At 42.2% G+C, this 15,818-nt stretch overlaps 1 protein-coding gene across 1 annotated transcript in view; it reads left to right on the top strand.

Moving 5' to 3' along the window:
- Nucleotides 1-270: 270 nt before the first annotated feature.
- The window catches only part of CDS1 (CDP-diacylglycerol synthase 1), a 71,670-nt gene continuing 56,122 nt past the window's right edge, over nt 271-15,818 (top strand). Inside the window, exons 1-2 of the mRNA XM_065914497.1 lie at nt 271-523; nt 12,145-12,272. Coding sequence (XP_065770569.1) covers nt 404-523; nt 12,145-12,272 — 248 coding nt within the window. The 5' untranslated portion in view covers nt 271-403. The remainder of the gene's footprint in view (nt 524-12,144; nt 12,273-15,818) is intronic.

Raw genomic sequence — 15,818 nt, 5'->3', positions numbered from 1 at the left:
GGCCCGGGCGGCGGGCGCCCCGGCGGAGCGCCAAAGCGGGTCAGGCTTGCTTCTGCCCTCCCGGTCCTTTCTCCTCCTCCCACCTGGGCCTCCGCGTGGGGACGCGCACCTGGCAACCAGCGGCCGCCCTCCGCCGCGCCCCCGCCTTCTCCGCTCGGGCCGGACTCCCCGAGCCGGCCCCCGGCGCCGCGCTCGCTGGAGGCGGCCACGAGCGCTCGCTCGTTGATGCCGTTTTGGGGGTGACCCGGCGCGGCGGCGGGCAGCGGCGCCTCCAGGTGGGGTGCGGGGGGCGAGGGGGAAGGCGTGTGAGTAGCCGCGGCTCGGCCGGACTTCGAGACCTCGCGCGGAAGCTCGGATTTCGGGGGCGCTGGAGGAGACCGGCCCGGCTGCGCGGGAGCCGGAGATGTGGGAACTCAGGCACCGGGGAGGCGGCGGCCCCGGCCCCGGGGGAGAGGCGGCGTCGCCACCCCGCGAGGGAGAGGCGGCCGGCGGCGACCACGAAACCGAGAGCACCAGTGACAAAGTAAGTGGAGCCCGAGAGGCGCAACCCCCGATTCCCGGGCTGCGTCTCAGGGGGCCGGGACACCTGGGCGGGAGGGAGCGAGGGTGGGGCCCCGCCGAATGTCAGGTGAAGCTGCCGGCCGCGCCGCGCCCCGCCCCGGCTGACTTCAGCGGGAGCCGGACCCCAGCGACGGTGCGCTTCTCGGGGTGACCGCGGCCGCTCCCGGGAAGGCTGCAGGATCCAACTTGACTCCAGTTTACTTTCTGCGATTCCAGTCCCCGCTCCCCGCGGTCTGGGGCCGACGCTGGAGCCGGGATGGTCCCTCCCACCCGAAGGGTTCGCGGCGTCTAGTAGCCGCACCTCCCTCCTCTTCTCAGGAGAGTTAAACTTAAGACACGCGCCGTCGCTTCTAAGCTTGTCATCGGACCCTGAAGCTCGGCTTCTCGCGCTCCCCCATCAGCACTTTCGTTTCCTCTGTCCTTTCTCAGAGTCATAGATTTCAGAGGTTTGACCCCATTGTGCCCCTCCAGCTTCTTTTGAGTCCGCGGCAGACAATGCACTTCTACCAGCGGATTTCAGATATCTGACCTGACAACGTGAATTTATAAGGACTTTTAAAATTTCCATCTTTACAGATTGCCTTTACTTTACCTTGAAGAATAAGTAGATGTAATGCTAGTATGCTTTTTAAAAAGTTGGAGAAAGACAGACTTCAGCTTATTTGGTAATACAGTGGTGCAAGTAGAAATTTGGGCAGGGGGGAATCCAGTTTTACAACTTTTTTGTCCTGGACAGTTTAGGAAATTGGGCCAGGCAATAAGATTGTTTTATAAAATCTTCTATTAAATTCCATTTTATCTTAGAAACTCAAAGCACGGAAACTAGTTCTGGAAGCAATCTTTTGGAAGCAGGTACTGCAGTTTGTATTACAGAGGTGAAGTAGATTGCTCAAGGTCAGGTCAGGTCAGTGGCCTCTTGGAACTAGAGACTGTCCCTGATTCCCTTTTTTTCTTGTTTATACAGTTGCTGGGAAGGGTTTCCCTGGTGGCTCAGATAGTAAAGAATCTGCCTGCAATGTAGGGGACCCAGGTTCAGTCCCTGAGTTGGGAAGATCCCCTGGAGAGGGGAATGGCCACTCACTCCAGTATTCTTGCCTGGAGAATTCCATGGATAGAGGCTACGTGAGTCCTTAGGGTGGCAAAGAGTTGGACCCAACTGAGCGACTCACACTCTGTTCCTGAGACTCCCAGTTCCCATTTGGGGAGGGTTCCGCCAGAAACTTGATGCTGATGAACTTGAGGTAACCAAAGTTATAAAACTTAGGTGGGAACACATCTCACAACAGTGATTTTAGGAAAGAGACATTAAAATCAGTGGGAAGACAGATCCTTTTTTTTTCCTTTACCCTTGAGAGGCAGGTGGAATAAAGTGATCTATGATAGAACATGTGTGTGGAGGGATTACACAAAGTGTAACAGTTTCTGGCTACTGAAGGTTGATGTTACAAAGCTGAAAACAGTGGGCTGAGAATAGTTTTTGTGAAAACTGCCTTGGAAACTAGACCAAAAATAGAATTAATTAGGTTGGGGTTTGTTTTGTTTTAGCACTGGTATAGTTTAGAACCAAGGAAATACCAGCTTCCCCATGATCACTTCCTTAACTGGGAGAAAATAACAAGCTTTTAAAAAGAAAAAACATGTTCAAGGAAGCCATCCATAAAATAACTTTTGAAGCAATTAGTTTCTTAATACCCTAATACTACATTTAAAATGAAAACAACTCCTCTGGTTTGATTGGAGCCATTAGAACTGTTGTCTCTAGCTATGTGTGAGTGGGTTATCTCACTGCATTTTTATTCACAAGTGCTGCATTGTTAGGTTTTATTGTCAACCTTAATTTATCCATACATTTACAAACTTGTGACTATGTATGATCACAGTGCACACGATATATGTTTTATGTTTCTGTTAGTTTTCATTAATACATACCTAGCTGGATTCTCTTTTCTGAGAGTAGATGGTGCCATGTGTAACCAGTTCGGTTAAGATTGCTAAATCATCAAGGATGAGCATTTTTCAAACCATATCTAAAATATTGCATCCTTTTAGAATTTATTGCAAGGAACTTTTGACTTGGCAAGCTCTGAGTCATTGAACTCTATCCTCTCTCTGTCCTTGCTTATCAGGGTGTATATTTGAATGCACCTGTATTTCCAGGTCAAGGGCCATTATAAAATCAGCCTGCACGCCGGAGGCTGGTTAATATTTGGTTCATTTAAACTCTTCTAAGTGCCTTCTCTAGTCAAGTTACAGTAAAGGCAAAAACATTTATGAAATTAATGAAAGAAGTACAGGAAATGTGTTGTATTCTGCTATTATTGTACACTCCCATGCCATTTTGTAGTCTTTTTACAATGGTGTTTTTAACATGACCTTCTCTTCCTTTAGGACTTGGAGACTTTTTTTGAGAGAAAGCTCTGTGCTCCAGGGCATTAGCAAGTGAAAATGTTCCCAGTTGCTAAATGCTGGATTAATACTTGAGAGATAGCAAGACCACTCCCTCAAGGAACCTCCCGCCAGGAGACACACATAATTAGACTTAATAGAAGTCTGAACAGGCCTTCTTTACTTTGCTCTTAGCAAAGAGGGCATAGCTGGACACTATATGGAGACAACAGGAAAGGCTTGAAAGAGGAGACGAGGGTTGAGTTTGGAATTAAAAGATGCCTGGGGACTTGCTAGGTAGACAGGTGTTAGGGAAAGGCATTCTAGGCAAAGGGCGCATGGAACTGTTTCTTGAATCAGCATTCTAGGCACAGTGAACTGAGCTTAGTTTGATAGTCCTGGAGTATAAACTATAGTTTGCAAGGAAGGGTTGGGAGTTTAAGGGTCTTTCGAGGGAGGTTAAGCTTTCTTCTGTGGACTCCTGGAAGCCACTGAGTGTTTGCAGAGGCATTAGCCTGTCATTCTAGCAGCAGTCTGGAGAAAGTGTTGGAAGGGGAAGAGAACTGCCACAGAGAAACCAAATAGGTGTGTATTGTAAATGCTATACATATGAAATAATGAGGGCACGTCCTAAGTCTAGGAAGAGTGGAAGAGTAGGGGTTGAGAGACAGAAAGCATATCTTAGATGATGGTGATGGGACCCTCGACAAGGGTAAGACTAATAAAAGAGCCCGCTGGAGACACATTTTGGTCCACAATTTAAGAGACTTAAAAAAACAAAAGTGATTGGGCAGTTTTGAAGGGTTTTTGCAGGTGATGCGGGAGATGGGTGAGTTGAGTGGGGCAGGTATGGCCTTCTCTAAAGTAGGGAAGTGACTCCAGGTGGTGGTGGGAACGGAACTGAATGGTCAAGTCTAGAGGACTGATGCCGAAACTCCAATAACTTAGCCACCTGATGCGATGAGCTGACTCATTGGAAAAGACCCTGATGCTGGGAAAGACTGAGGGCAGGAGGAGAAGGGGACGACAGAGGATAAGATGGTTGAGTGGTATCACCGACTCAGTGGACATGGGTTTGAGCAAGCTCCAGGAGATAGTGAAGGACAGGGAAGCCTGTCATCCATGGAGGTGGCAAGGGGTTGGACAGGGCTTAGTAAGTGAACAGCAAGAGATGTTTGATTAGGATAGAGAGGAGAGAGAACTGAAGACTGAGACGTGGGAGGTGCCCATGTTTACAGTAGGGGTAGAAATGTAAGGAAGACGCCAAGATAGATCCTGAGAGCTAAAGGAGGAGGGATTGCTTAGAAGATATTGTCATTAGTATTTAGAAATGAGGAAGAGGTGGAGAACATGGGATTTAGCCCAAGTCCTTCATAGAAGCTGAGGTTTAGACCGAGGAATGTGAGGGGTAAAAATTGGTAGTAATTGTAGAAAGTGCCTGTGAAAGGAGCACAGAATAGCAGCTAGAGAGGACAGGAGGATGGAGTAAAAATTTCCCTTTTCAAACAAGGAAAGACAAGTATTTATATAGAGGTCAAGTGGGAGTGAAGATGCTGACAAGGGTGGGCTGTCCCTAGGAAAAAGAAAGCAGACGTAGTGTGGAGAATACAGAGGATCGGGGTCTTCGGGGAAAGGAAAGGAGGAATTGAGGTTAGATACAGAAACATTATGAAAAACAGAAGGGGGAAATCAGTGTTTGATGCTTTAAATTTTCCCAATAAAGTAAGGTCTGAGAACCACAGAGCTTCAAGAGACCTTAGAAAAATTTAGTTCAACTATACACATGTGTATATATGTGCATGTGTGTGTATTTTTAAATAATAAACTTGCCTTAGACTGTGTTTGTTATTACCCAAAATGACCTCAGACAGGTGCAGAGCTGGAACCAGAACTCATCTCTGACTGGGACACTGTTGGAATGTCATTTTAGAGAGTGATCAAGAGGCTACCGGCAGAATGATCAAACTCAGTGAAGATTCAGTTGAATTAAAATGGCACAAATTTGTTTTGTACTGCATTATCATAGTTCTTAACTCAGTAGCAGTAGTAGCAATACTTGATGTGAAGTGCCGACTCATTGGAAAAGATCCTGATGCGGGAAAGATCAAAGGCAGAAGGAGAAGAGAGCAGCAGAGGATGAGATGGTTAGATAGCATCACCAACTCAGTGGACATGGGTCTGAGCAAATTCCAGGAGATAGGGAAGGACAGGAAAACCTGGTATGCTGCAGCCCTATCCTAACCCTATCCTAACCCTAACTGTATGGGTTAGGAATATTTCCCATTTAATAGCTGAGAATAAGAGAGGGCTTCTGTGGTGGTTCAGTTGGTAAAGAATCTGCCTGCAATGCAGGAGACCCACATTCGACCCCTGGGTAGGGAAGATCCCCTGGAGGAGGAAATGGAAACCCACTCTAGTATTCTTGCCTGAAAAATCCTATGGAGAAGAGGAGCATGGCAGGCTACAGTCCATGGGGTTGCAAAGAGCTGGACATTACTGAAGAGACTTAGCAGTGGAAACAGTGAAGAGACTGGGAGAAAATCTGAAATCAGGAATATAAACTACTATTCTTTCAAGTAAGAGCTGTTTGTTGTTTAGTCACTTAGTCAGTTCCAACTCTTTGCAACCCTGTGAACTGTGGCCTGCCAGGCTCCCCTGTGCACGGGATTTCCCAGGCAAGAATACTGGAGTGGGTAGCCATTCTCTTCTCCAGGGGATCTGCCCAGCCCAGGGACTGAACCTGCATCTCCTACATTGGCAGGCGATTCTTGACCACTGAACCCCCAGGGAAGCCCAAGAACTGTTTAGATTCAAGATTTTTAAAAGGCTTCTGTCCTTTTAGGCACAGAACTGTGTCACTTGAGGCTTTCCATATGCTTGTTTGCAGTTTTAATGCTAGGCACACGAATCCTCTGAAGATGGAAATGGCAACCTACTCCAGTATTCTTGCCTGGAGAACCCATGGACAGTCCGTAGGGTCACAAAGAGTCAGACACAATTGAAGTGACATAGCGGCAGCAGCAGGTGCAGGAATCAGTGTGAAGCTCGAGGGACCTGTAGTGGAGCGGAGAAGCTGACACTGGCCGTCTGACTCACGTTTTAGGGAACCAGATGTAAGAGGGGTGGGAATTGTGATTGACTTAACGCATTATCCTTTGTTGCATTCTAAACTGCTGCTTACTTTGATTCGTTTAGAGTCTTCTTTGGGGCCATCATCTTGAATGGTTTTCTTCCTGCCTTTTCAGTCCCCAGCGTCGGAGAAGCACTTCAGTTCTCTTTCCCTGACCTCGGGCTCCTTTGTACTCTTCAGGAGGCCCTATGACCTATGTGACATACAGTAAAGTGACCATGCTTATTACACTGTGTGGTCTGACATACGCATACGCCCATGAATTTACCACTGCAATAAAGATAGTGAACAAACCCGTCACCACTAAAAGTTTGCTCCTGCCCTTGTGTAATTCCCCCTTTGCCCCTTGATAATCACTGATTGGGCTTCCCTGGTGGCTCAGTGGTAAAGAATCCACCTCCCAATCCAGGAGAGGTAGGAGACATGGGTTCCATCCCTGGGTCAGAAGATCCCCCGCAGGAGGAGATGGCAACCCATTCCAGTAACCTTGCTGGGGCAACCCCATGGATAGAGGAGCCTGGCAGGCTGCAGTCCGAAGGGTCACCAAGTGTCGGACACAGCTGAGGGACTAAGCACAGTAATCTCTGATCTACTTTCTGGCTCTATAGATGAATGTGTATTTTCCAGAATTTTATGTAAGTAGAATTCAGTACATACGTATATGCATATACCCACATATATGTATACATATACATATCATATGTACATTTTGTCTGGCTTCTTTTTACTCAACATAATTTTTTTGACATTCACTCATATTGTTGTGTATATCAGTAGTTCGTTTTCGTTGCTGAGTAGTTTTCCATTGTATGGATGTAGCCCAGTTTGTCCTTTTCAACATTTGAATTGTTTCCAGTTTGGAGCTATTACAAAGAAAGCTGCCATGAACATTGTGTACTGTCTTTGTGTGGACATATGCTTTCATTTCTTTGGGGCAGATACCTAGGATTGAAATGACTGGGTCATAGGGTGGATGTGTATTTAACTTTTTAAGACCTGCCAAACTCTTTTCCAGAGTGATTGTACACATTCCCACCAGCAGTGTATGAGAGGCCCAGTTTCAATACATCTTCTCTGAGACTTGGTATGTTCAGTTTTTATTTTTTAGCTATGCTAGATGATGTGTCGTAGTATCTTACTGCGGTTTTGATTTGCCTTTCCCTAATAACTTCCCTCATAGCTCAGTTGGTAAAGAATCCGCCTACATGCAGGAGACCCTGGTTCAATTCCTGTGTTGGGAAGATCCGCTGGAGACGGGAAAGGCTACCCACTCCAGATTCTGGCCTGGAGAATTCCATGGACTATATAGTCCATAGGTCACAGAGAGTCAGACATTAACTGAGGGACTTTCACTTTCACTCCCTAATAACTGAGATTTTGAGCATTTCTTCATGTGCCAATTTACCATCAGCGTATTGCCTTCAGTGAGATATCAGTTCAAATAAAGCTTTGCCCATGTATTTTGATTACGTCGATTGTTTTGTTATTGAATGTTGGGAATTCTTGATATATTCTGGATGCAAGACCCTTATTTGACATGTGATTTGCAAATATCAGGTCTTCCCAGGTGGCCCTAGTGGTAAAGAATCTGCCTGCCAATGCAGGAGACAAGAGATCCTCTGGAGTAGGAAATGGCAACCCACTCCAGCATTCTTGCCTGGAAAATTCCGTGGACAGAGGAACCCCTTGGGCTACAAGTCCATGGGGTTGCAAAGAGTTGGACATGACTGAGCACACATACTCTCTTGCAAATATCTTTTCCCAGTCTATAGCTGTTTTCTCTTTCTCTTAACACTGTCTTTTGAAAAGCAGAACAATTTAATTCTGAAGTGGTTTTATCCATTTTTCTTTTATGAATCCTGCTTTTTTCTTGTCATATTTACGTCTTGGCCTAACCTTAGGTATCAAAGGGTTTATGGAATTTTATAGCTTTATGTAAATGTCTGATCTATTTTGAATTAATTTTTGTAAGTAGTGTGAAGTGTGGATTAAAGTTTTTCCTTCCTTTCTTCCTTTCACATATGGTTATCTAATTATTCCAGCATTGTATATTGAATTACCTTTCAGCTTTGTTGAAGTCAATTGGCCATATAAGTCTGGATTAATTTCTAGACCCTTTCTTCTATTGCATTGATCAGTTTTTATGCCAATATCACAATTACAGCTTTATAGTAACTTTTGAAAACTGTAAGTCCCTCAGTTTTGTTTTTATCTGCAGGTGGTTCTGGCTCTTAAGGTCCTTTTGCATTTTCATATAAATTTTAGAGTCAGCCTGTTTATTTCCACACAAAATAAAAGCCAATTGAGATGACTGGGATTGCACTGGGTCTGCAGATCAGTTTGTGGAAAAATTGCCATTTAAATTTCCTTTCTGCCTTCTGGCTACATTGCTTCGAGCTGAGTAAACTTAGGGCACTTTACGCCATCTTTGTGAGCCTAAATTTTTTTCACTTACAAAAAGGATGTGATTATTTACTTATCTATAAGGTAGTGTGAGGTATAAATAAATCGACATTTGTGGAGTACTTTTGAAGTTCATTTCACTGTAAGAATGAGATTTGCAGGGTAACAACTTCCATTCATCATTTACCAGAAATACTCTCCTTGTCTTTTTATATTTGCAAAAGAATAGCCCATAGCCCTTCATAGTCAGAAGCCCTCATTTCACAAGTGCTAAAAGGTGGTCTCAAGCAAGGTGACATGGCCAAGATTACTCACCTAGCAAGAACAGTTGAGAACCGTTTTAATCTTGAATGTTAGCGTGAGTTTGCAGACTCAGTTCATTCAACACATGTTTACATAGTAAGTGCCAGCCACTGTGCAAGGCCCTCTGCCAACCTCTAGGGAGTCAAGAGTGAAGCCAGTAGTATTTCCTCTTTTCACAAAGCTTATGAACTGCTGCGGAGGGTTGGGGCACACCAATCACCTTTATTGCCAAGTGGACTTTGAGGCAGTTTGTGGAAAGTGCAATGCTTTTATTTTTTAAGGAAACCAGAGGCTGAGTTTCTTTAGGGTCAAGTGTTTTGCCTTTTGTCATTGCTAGTTAGAGTAGGGGTGGAATTAGTCCAGTCACCCCTCATATCTGTGGGTTGTGAGTCCATGGATTCAACCAACTGTGCATCAAGATATTTGGGAAAAAAAAAAAAATCCCAGAAGGTCCCAACAAGGAAAATTTGAATTTGCAGCATACTCACAACTGTGTTTGGGCTTCCCTAGTGGCTCAGTTAGTAAAGAATTTGCCTGCAATGCAGGACACCCAGGTTTGATCCCTGAGTGGGGAAGATCCCCTGGAGAAGGAGATGACGACCTACTCCAGTGTTCTTGCCTGGGAAGTCCCATGGACAGAGGAGCCTGGCGGGCTTCAGGCCATGGGGTCACCAAGAGTCGGACACGGCTTAGCAACCAAACCACAACTGTTTGCAAGATGCTTCCCAATGGCTCAGTGGATAAAGAATCCGCCTGCCAATATAGGAGATATGGGTTTGATCCCTGGGTTGGGCAGATCCCCTGGAGAAGGAAATGGCAACCCACTCCAGTGTTCTTGCCTGGAAAATCCCATGGACAGAGGAGCCTGGCAGGCTACAGTTCAGTGGGTCGCAGAGTCGAATACAGCTGAGTGACTAAGCACACACACAATTGTTTACATTGTACTCACAACTGTTTACATTGTATTAGGTTTCATAATTAATCTAGAGATGATGTAAAGTTTATGAAAGGATGTATATAGATTATATACAAAGGAACCTCCATACTGGTTTCACACTGCTTATTCAAATTTGCATTCCCACCAACAGTGTACAGCGTTCCCTTTTCTCCATATCATTGCCAACATTTATTATTTGTGGTCTTTTTGATGATAGTCATTCTGACAGATGTGATGTGATTTATCATTGTGGTTTTGATTTTCATTTCTATGATAATTAGTAATGTTGAGCACCTTTTCGTGTCCCTATTGGCCATTTTTATGTCTTCTTTGGAAAAATGTGTATACAGGTCTTCTACCCATTTTTTGATTGAGTTGTTTGGTTTTTTTGATACTGAGTTGTATGAGCTGTTTATATATTTTGGATATTAATTCCTTATTAGTCATAACATTTGCAAATATTTTCTCTCATTCAGTAGGTTGTCTTTTTGTTTTGTTGATGGTTTTCATTGCCGTGCAAAAGCTTTTAAGTCTCCTTAGATTTCATTTGTTTATTTTTGCTTTTATTTCCTTGTTTTAGGAGACTGAGGTAGGCTTGCTTCACTATAACCTTTCCTCTTAAAACTGCTTTTTCTACAGTATGGATCTTGACTACCACCCCATTGCCCCTCCTGTCCATCTTCTTGTGGATTTTTCTTTGTATCTTTAGTTGTAGAAGATCTTTTCTGGTAGATTCTATCACTCTTTCTCAACAGTAGTTGTTCTGATAATAGTTGTGAACTTCATGTGCCTGTGAGTGGAGGTGGGCTCAAGGATTTTGTACTCCATCATTGTGGCCAGGATTATCTCTTGAGGATCTAGTAAAATGATGGAAGTTTGAGTGTTTAGAATAATTATATGTGTATTGTCGTTCAATTGCTAAGTCACATCCCACTCTTTGCAACCACATGGCCTGCAGCACGCCAGACTTCCCTGTCCTTCACCATCTCCTGGAGTTTGCTCCAACTCATGTCCGTTGAGTTGGTGATGCTATCCAACCATCTCATCCTCTGTCATCTCCTTCTCCTCTTGCCTTCAGTCTTTCCCAGCATCAGGGTATTTTCCAGTTAATTGAGTCTTCACATCAGGTGGCCAAAGTACTGAAGCTTCAGCCTTAGCATCAGTCCTTCCAATGAATATTCAGGGTTGATTTCCTCTAAAGGAATCCGAAGATTGACTGATTTGTTCTCTTTTATATGAATATATATTTATTCATTTCTATGTGTGTCTGTGCATCTGTATATCTACGTATTTATATCTGTCTATCTATTGATACCTAGCAGGGCCCTGTAGGACTCCTGGGCACAGAGCCTTTCTGTGTCTCCCATTCATCTGATTACAGGAAATAACTCTCGCTCAGCCTCCCTGATCTTCCCTGAGTTCCAGCAGCCGGATTCAAGCAGTTGTTAATCAGGAAAGGGAGGGGATGCAAGACAAGGGGGAAACAGTCAGGAGAAACTCTAGTGCGGCCTCGGGGCAAGGTCCTGGCCCCCCAGTAAGGGGTACCCATGGCGATATCTTTGAGCCGTTGTGCAGACACTGAAAACCCCACCAGATGGGAGAGGTTAATGATTAATGAGGGTACGCTGCCCGCAAGCACACAGACCCCAGACCAGTTGGAACCTGAAGGTTGATGATGCTGACCCTACTTACCACCCAGTTGCACGAATGTCCTCAAGTTGATCACACCCCATAACTATAAAACTTCTCACTACTCTCTCCAAGTTGGGACACACGATTTTGAGGGCATTAGCCTGCTGTGGCTTCCTTTACCTGGCAAAGCAATAAAGCTATTCTTCTTTAACTTCACCCAGAAGTCTCAGAGATTTAATTCAATGTTGGGGTACAGAGGTCAGATTCAGCTTCACTATCTATCTAAAATGCCATGGCAGTGTAAGATATTACTCTTATTGTAGATGCTTTGATTGCAATCGAATAAAAAAGAGGCTATGTACCACTGTACATGAACAGAAGAGCCTGGTAGGCTACAGTCCACGGGGTCACAGGGAGTCGGACACAACTGAGCGACTTCACTCACTCACTCACTCATGTACCTTTGATCAGAATCTACATTCACACAAACACTATATTTTCTGTTAAGCAGAGAAATAATAAATATTTGATTTTGTGGTAAATTTCTGATTTAGATAATTTAGAAATTTCTTTTTGTGTTTTTGTTTAAATTAATCCTTTATGTTGATAGACTTTAACAGGAACTTTACTAACTGGGATGTCCCACAGTGCTTGCTTATTCAAGATAAGTTAATTTTTTTTTAAGTTATGGAAATGAGAGTTGGTACTCTGAGCAAGAAATAGATGTATTGGCAAGCATGCACTTTTTCCCCTTTTATTTTGCAAAGTGATTTTCTTTTTTCTTTAATTTTAGGAAACAGATATTGATGACAGATATGGAGACTTGGATTCCAGAACAGATTCTGATATTCCAGAAATTCCACCATCCCTAGATAGAACCCCCGAGATCCTCAAGAAAGCTCTGTCTGGTTTGTCTTCAAGGTACGATTGGTTGAAGGTCAATCTGAGGGGTGAACAAGATAAGCTGTGAGGTTATCCTGGACCATTTCTCACACTGGTATAAGAAATTTCACTTTTTGTGAGTTTTAGACCTATGAGAGAAGACTTTTAATGTTTTTCACCATATATGAGCACAATGTTGGAGGCTTGATATACATCCTTTCATTAATCTTTAAATTCTTAAGTTTCAGAAAACCAAGTCTGAGAGGTTAGCTAGTGAATGTTACAAAGCTAATAAGTTGTGGACCTGGCACTTCTGCCCCTGTCTGCCAGGTTTCTGAAGCCAGTGACCCATTTATCACATCAAGTTGCCTTTTCTGATACTGGGACATCTAATAAAGAAAATTCTGTATCCTCTATCCTCTGTTTTTCAAATGCGAGATGGAAATAGGTAATTTTTTTCCTTCTAGTGGAATTTAAAATCATTGTCCAAAGACTCCACAACACTTTACCATTTTGTATTTCTGTTATACCTTTAAATGTCTAGTATCAACCTAGTTTTGTATTACCCTCCATTGTAGTATGAATTATAAAATTTATAAAGGCAAAAGAAGTGTATAATCTGTTACCCAGATGAACATATAAAATCTTAAATATTGGTGCAGAGCACTTTTTCTTCAATTTCTTAATACTGTGACCCACAATAAGAGGTCTGTTTTCCACCATGCCCCGAGAGAGACACAAATTATATTTTAACTGCTGCAAAAATGTGATGGAGCAATTCTTGCCATAACTGAGTGTGATGCACTCTGATTTCTCTTATTTTTGATAACTGTTCTAGGTTCTTGGACAAAAAAATGCTGGATTACTAAATTGATTTTTACTACTCATGGGTCATAACTTGAAGTTTGAAAAATACTGATTTAGTCACATCTAGTAAATAAAATATGAGCTTTTCTGATTTTAATTTCCTAGAGGATAGCCATATTAGAATAAACTGGTTCAAGGCAAAGTTTTCATGTTTTTTGCTGCCTTATTAAAAGTATGATTATTACCTTAATGTTTCTTGTTCCCAGTTGTTTTCATGACCTAGTTCACAGACGTACCTTTGCTTTAAAATCTCACCTGGTCTATCTCGGATCTGGATTTTTTTCTCTGTTGATGTCATATAAGAATAATGCTGGATTCCTATGTGTCATTCATAACAAGATTTTTCTTAATATTTTTTTTTCCTGGCGTAAAGCAACAATAGCAGGTAATAGTAGCTGGTATTTATTGACCATGTATATTTGCTGGGTGCTTCTCCAAGCACTTCACTTGTGTTGACTAATTTATTATCACATCAACCCTATAACACAGGTTATACCTGTTGTATAAAGGGAGAAACTGAAGCACAGATATGTGTCATATCCAGGGTTGTGTAGCCAGCAAGTGATAGAGCCACATTCTGAAGCAAAGCATTGCACTCTATTTATGAATGATTTCGCTGTTAAAAAATAAACAGCAGATAATAAATGACTACTTTGAATCTTCTCAAGAAACTTCTCTGCAAAAATTAAATGAATGTTTTAAAATCTATGTTTTACATGTTTTAGCCTCTTTTTATTTAATACCCCAAATATTCTGCCTTGCAAAGATTTAGAAGTTGTAGATGCATAGGAGTAAAACTACTCATTGCATAAGAAATATACCTGGATTGCAGAAAAAAAACCTGTAACCCTCCAACTGAGACATTACTGATGGAAATACTGTGATGTTTATCTTTGAAACGTTTTTTGCACTGTGTGCATGTGTGTGTGTAATGTAAAGGCAGCATTGTACTCCTTTCTGCCTTACTATTTTCATTTTCATTCCATGGTATTAGGAACAACATCCTTAAATATATGTAAATACTTGAATGGCTGCATGATATATTCTTGTACAGCTATAGTTAGTTCAGTTTACTTAACTGTTGATGTTGCCAGATAGCCAATTTCTAAATTTTCACAATTAAAACCAACTCTGCTTTAAATGTATGTCTTTATAGCTAACTTTTATTTAGCATCCATAATTATTTTCTTCAGATAAAATTTTTGAATTTTGTTTATTTTTAATTGAAGGATAATTGCTTTACAGAATTTTGTTGTTTTCTGCCAAGTACCAATGCGAATCAGCCATAAGTATACACATGTTGCCTCCCTCCTGAACCTCTCCCCCAGCCCACCCCTCTAGGTTGTTACAGAGCCCCTGTTTGAGCTCCCTGAGTCATACGGCAAATTCCCATTGGCTGTCTGTGTTACACATGGTAATGTAAGTTTCCATGTTACTCTCTGCATACATATCTTCTCCTTCCTCCCCCCGCCCCACGTCCAGTAATCTGTTCTCTATGTCTGTTTCTCCATTGCTGCCCTGCAAATAAATTCATAGGTACCATCTTTCTAGACTCCATATATTTCTGTTAATATACAATATATATCCTTCTCTTTCTGACATACTTCACTCTGTATAATAGGCTCTCGGTTCATCTGCCTCATTAGAACTGACTCAAAGCTGTTCCTTTTATGGCTGAGTAATATTCCATTGTATATATGCACCACAGCGTCATCCGTTTATCTGTCAATGGACATCTAGGTTGCTTCCATGTTCTGGCTATTGTAAATAGTGCTGCAATGAATATTGGGGTACATGTGTCTTTTTCAATTTTGGTTTCTTCAGGACATATAACTAGTAGTGGGATTGCTGGGTCATATGGTGTGGTTTTTTTCTTCCCCCTAGTTTTTTAAGGAGAATCCATACGGTCTTTCATAGTGACTATATCAATTTACATTCCCACCAACAGAAGGTTCCCTTTCTCCATACCCTCTCCAGCATTTATTGTTTGTAGACTTTTTTATGATGGCCATTCTGACTGGAGCTCTTCTCTAAATGTGTGACAAAATTCACCTGTGAAGACATCTGGTCCTGGGCTTTTGTTTTTTGGGGGATTTTTGATTACAGTTTCAATTTCAGTGCTTGTAATTGGATTGTTCATAATTTCTATTTCTTTCTGGTTCAGTCTTGGAAGATTGAAGTTTTCTAAGAATCTGTCTGCTTCTTTCAGGTTTTCCGTTTAATTGCCATGTAGTTGCTTATAGTCGTCTTTTATAATCCCTTGTATTTCTGCATTGTCTATTGTAGCCTCTTCTTTTTCACTTCTAATTTTGTAAGTTTGATTCTTCTTTTTTCCTTGATGAGTCTGGCTAAAAATTTGTCTATTTTGTTTATCTTCTCAAAGAACCAGCTTTTAGCTTTATTAACCTTTACTATTGTTTCTTTCATTTATTTCTGCTTTGATCTTTATGATTTCTTTCCTTCTGCTAACTTTGGGATTTGTTGTTGTTGTTGTTGTTGTTTTTTCCAGTTGTTTTAGGTGTAAAATTAGATGATCTATTTGATGTTTTTCTTGTTTCTTGAGGTAGGATTGTATTGCTATAGACTTCCCTCTTACAACTGCTTTTGCTGCAAACTATAGGTTTTGAGTTGGTGTGTTTTCATTGTCATTTGTTTCTAGGAATTTTTTTATTTCCCTTTTGATTTCTTCAGTAACCTGTTCATTATTTAGAAATGTAT

Source organism: Muntiacus reevesi, chromosome 22 (genome assembly GCF_963930625.1).
Source record: "Muntiacus reevesi chromosome 22, mMunRee1.1, whole genome shotgun sequence".
Lineage (NCBI taxonomy): Eukaryota > Metazoa > Chordata > Mammalia > Artiodactyla > Cervidae > Muntiacus > Muntiacus reevesi.
This window is presented reverse-complemented; position numbering and strand designations above follow the sequence as displayed.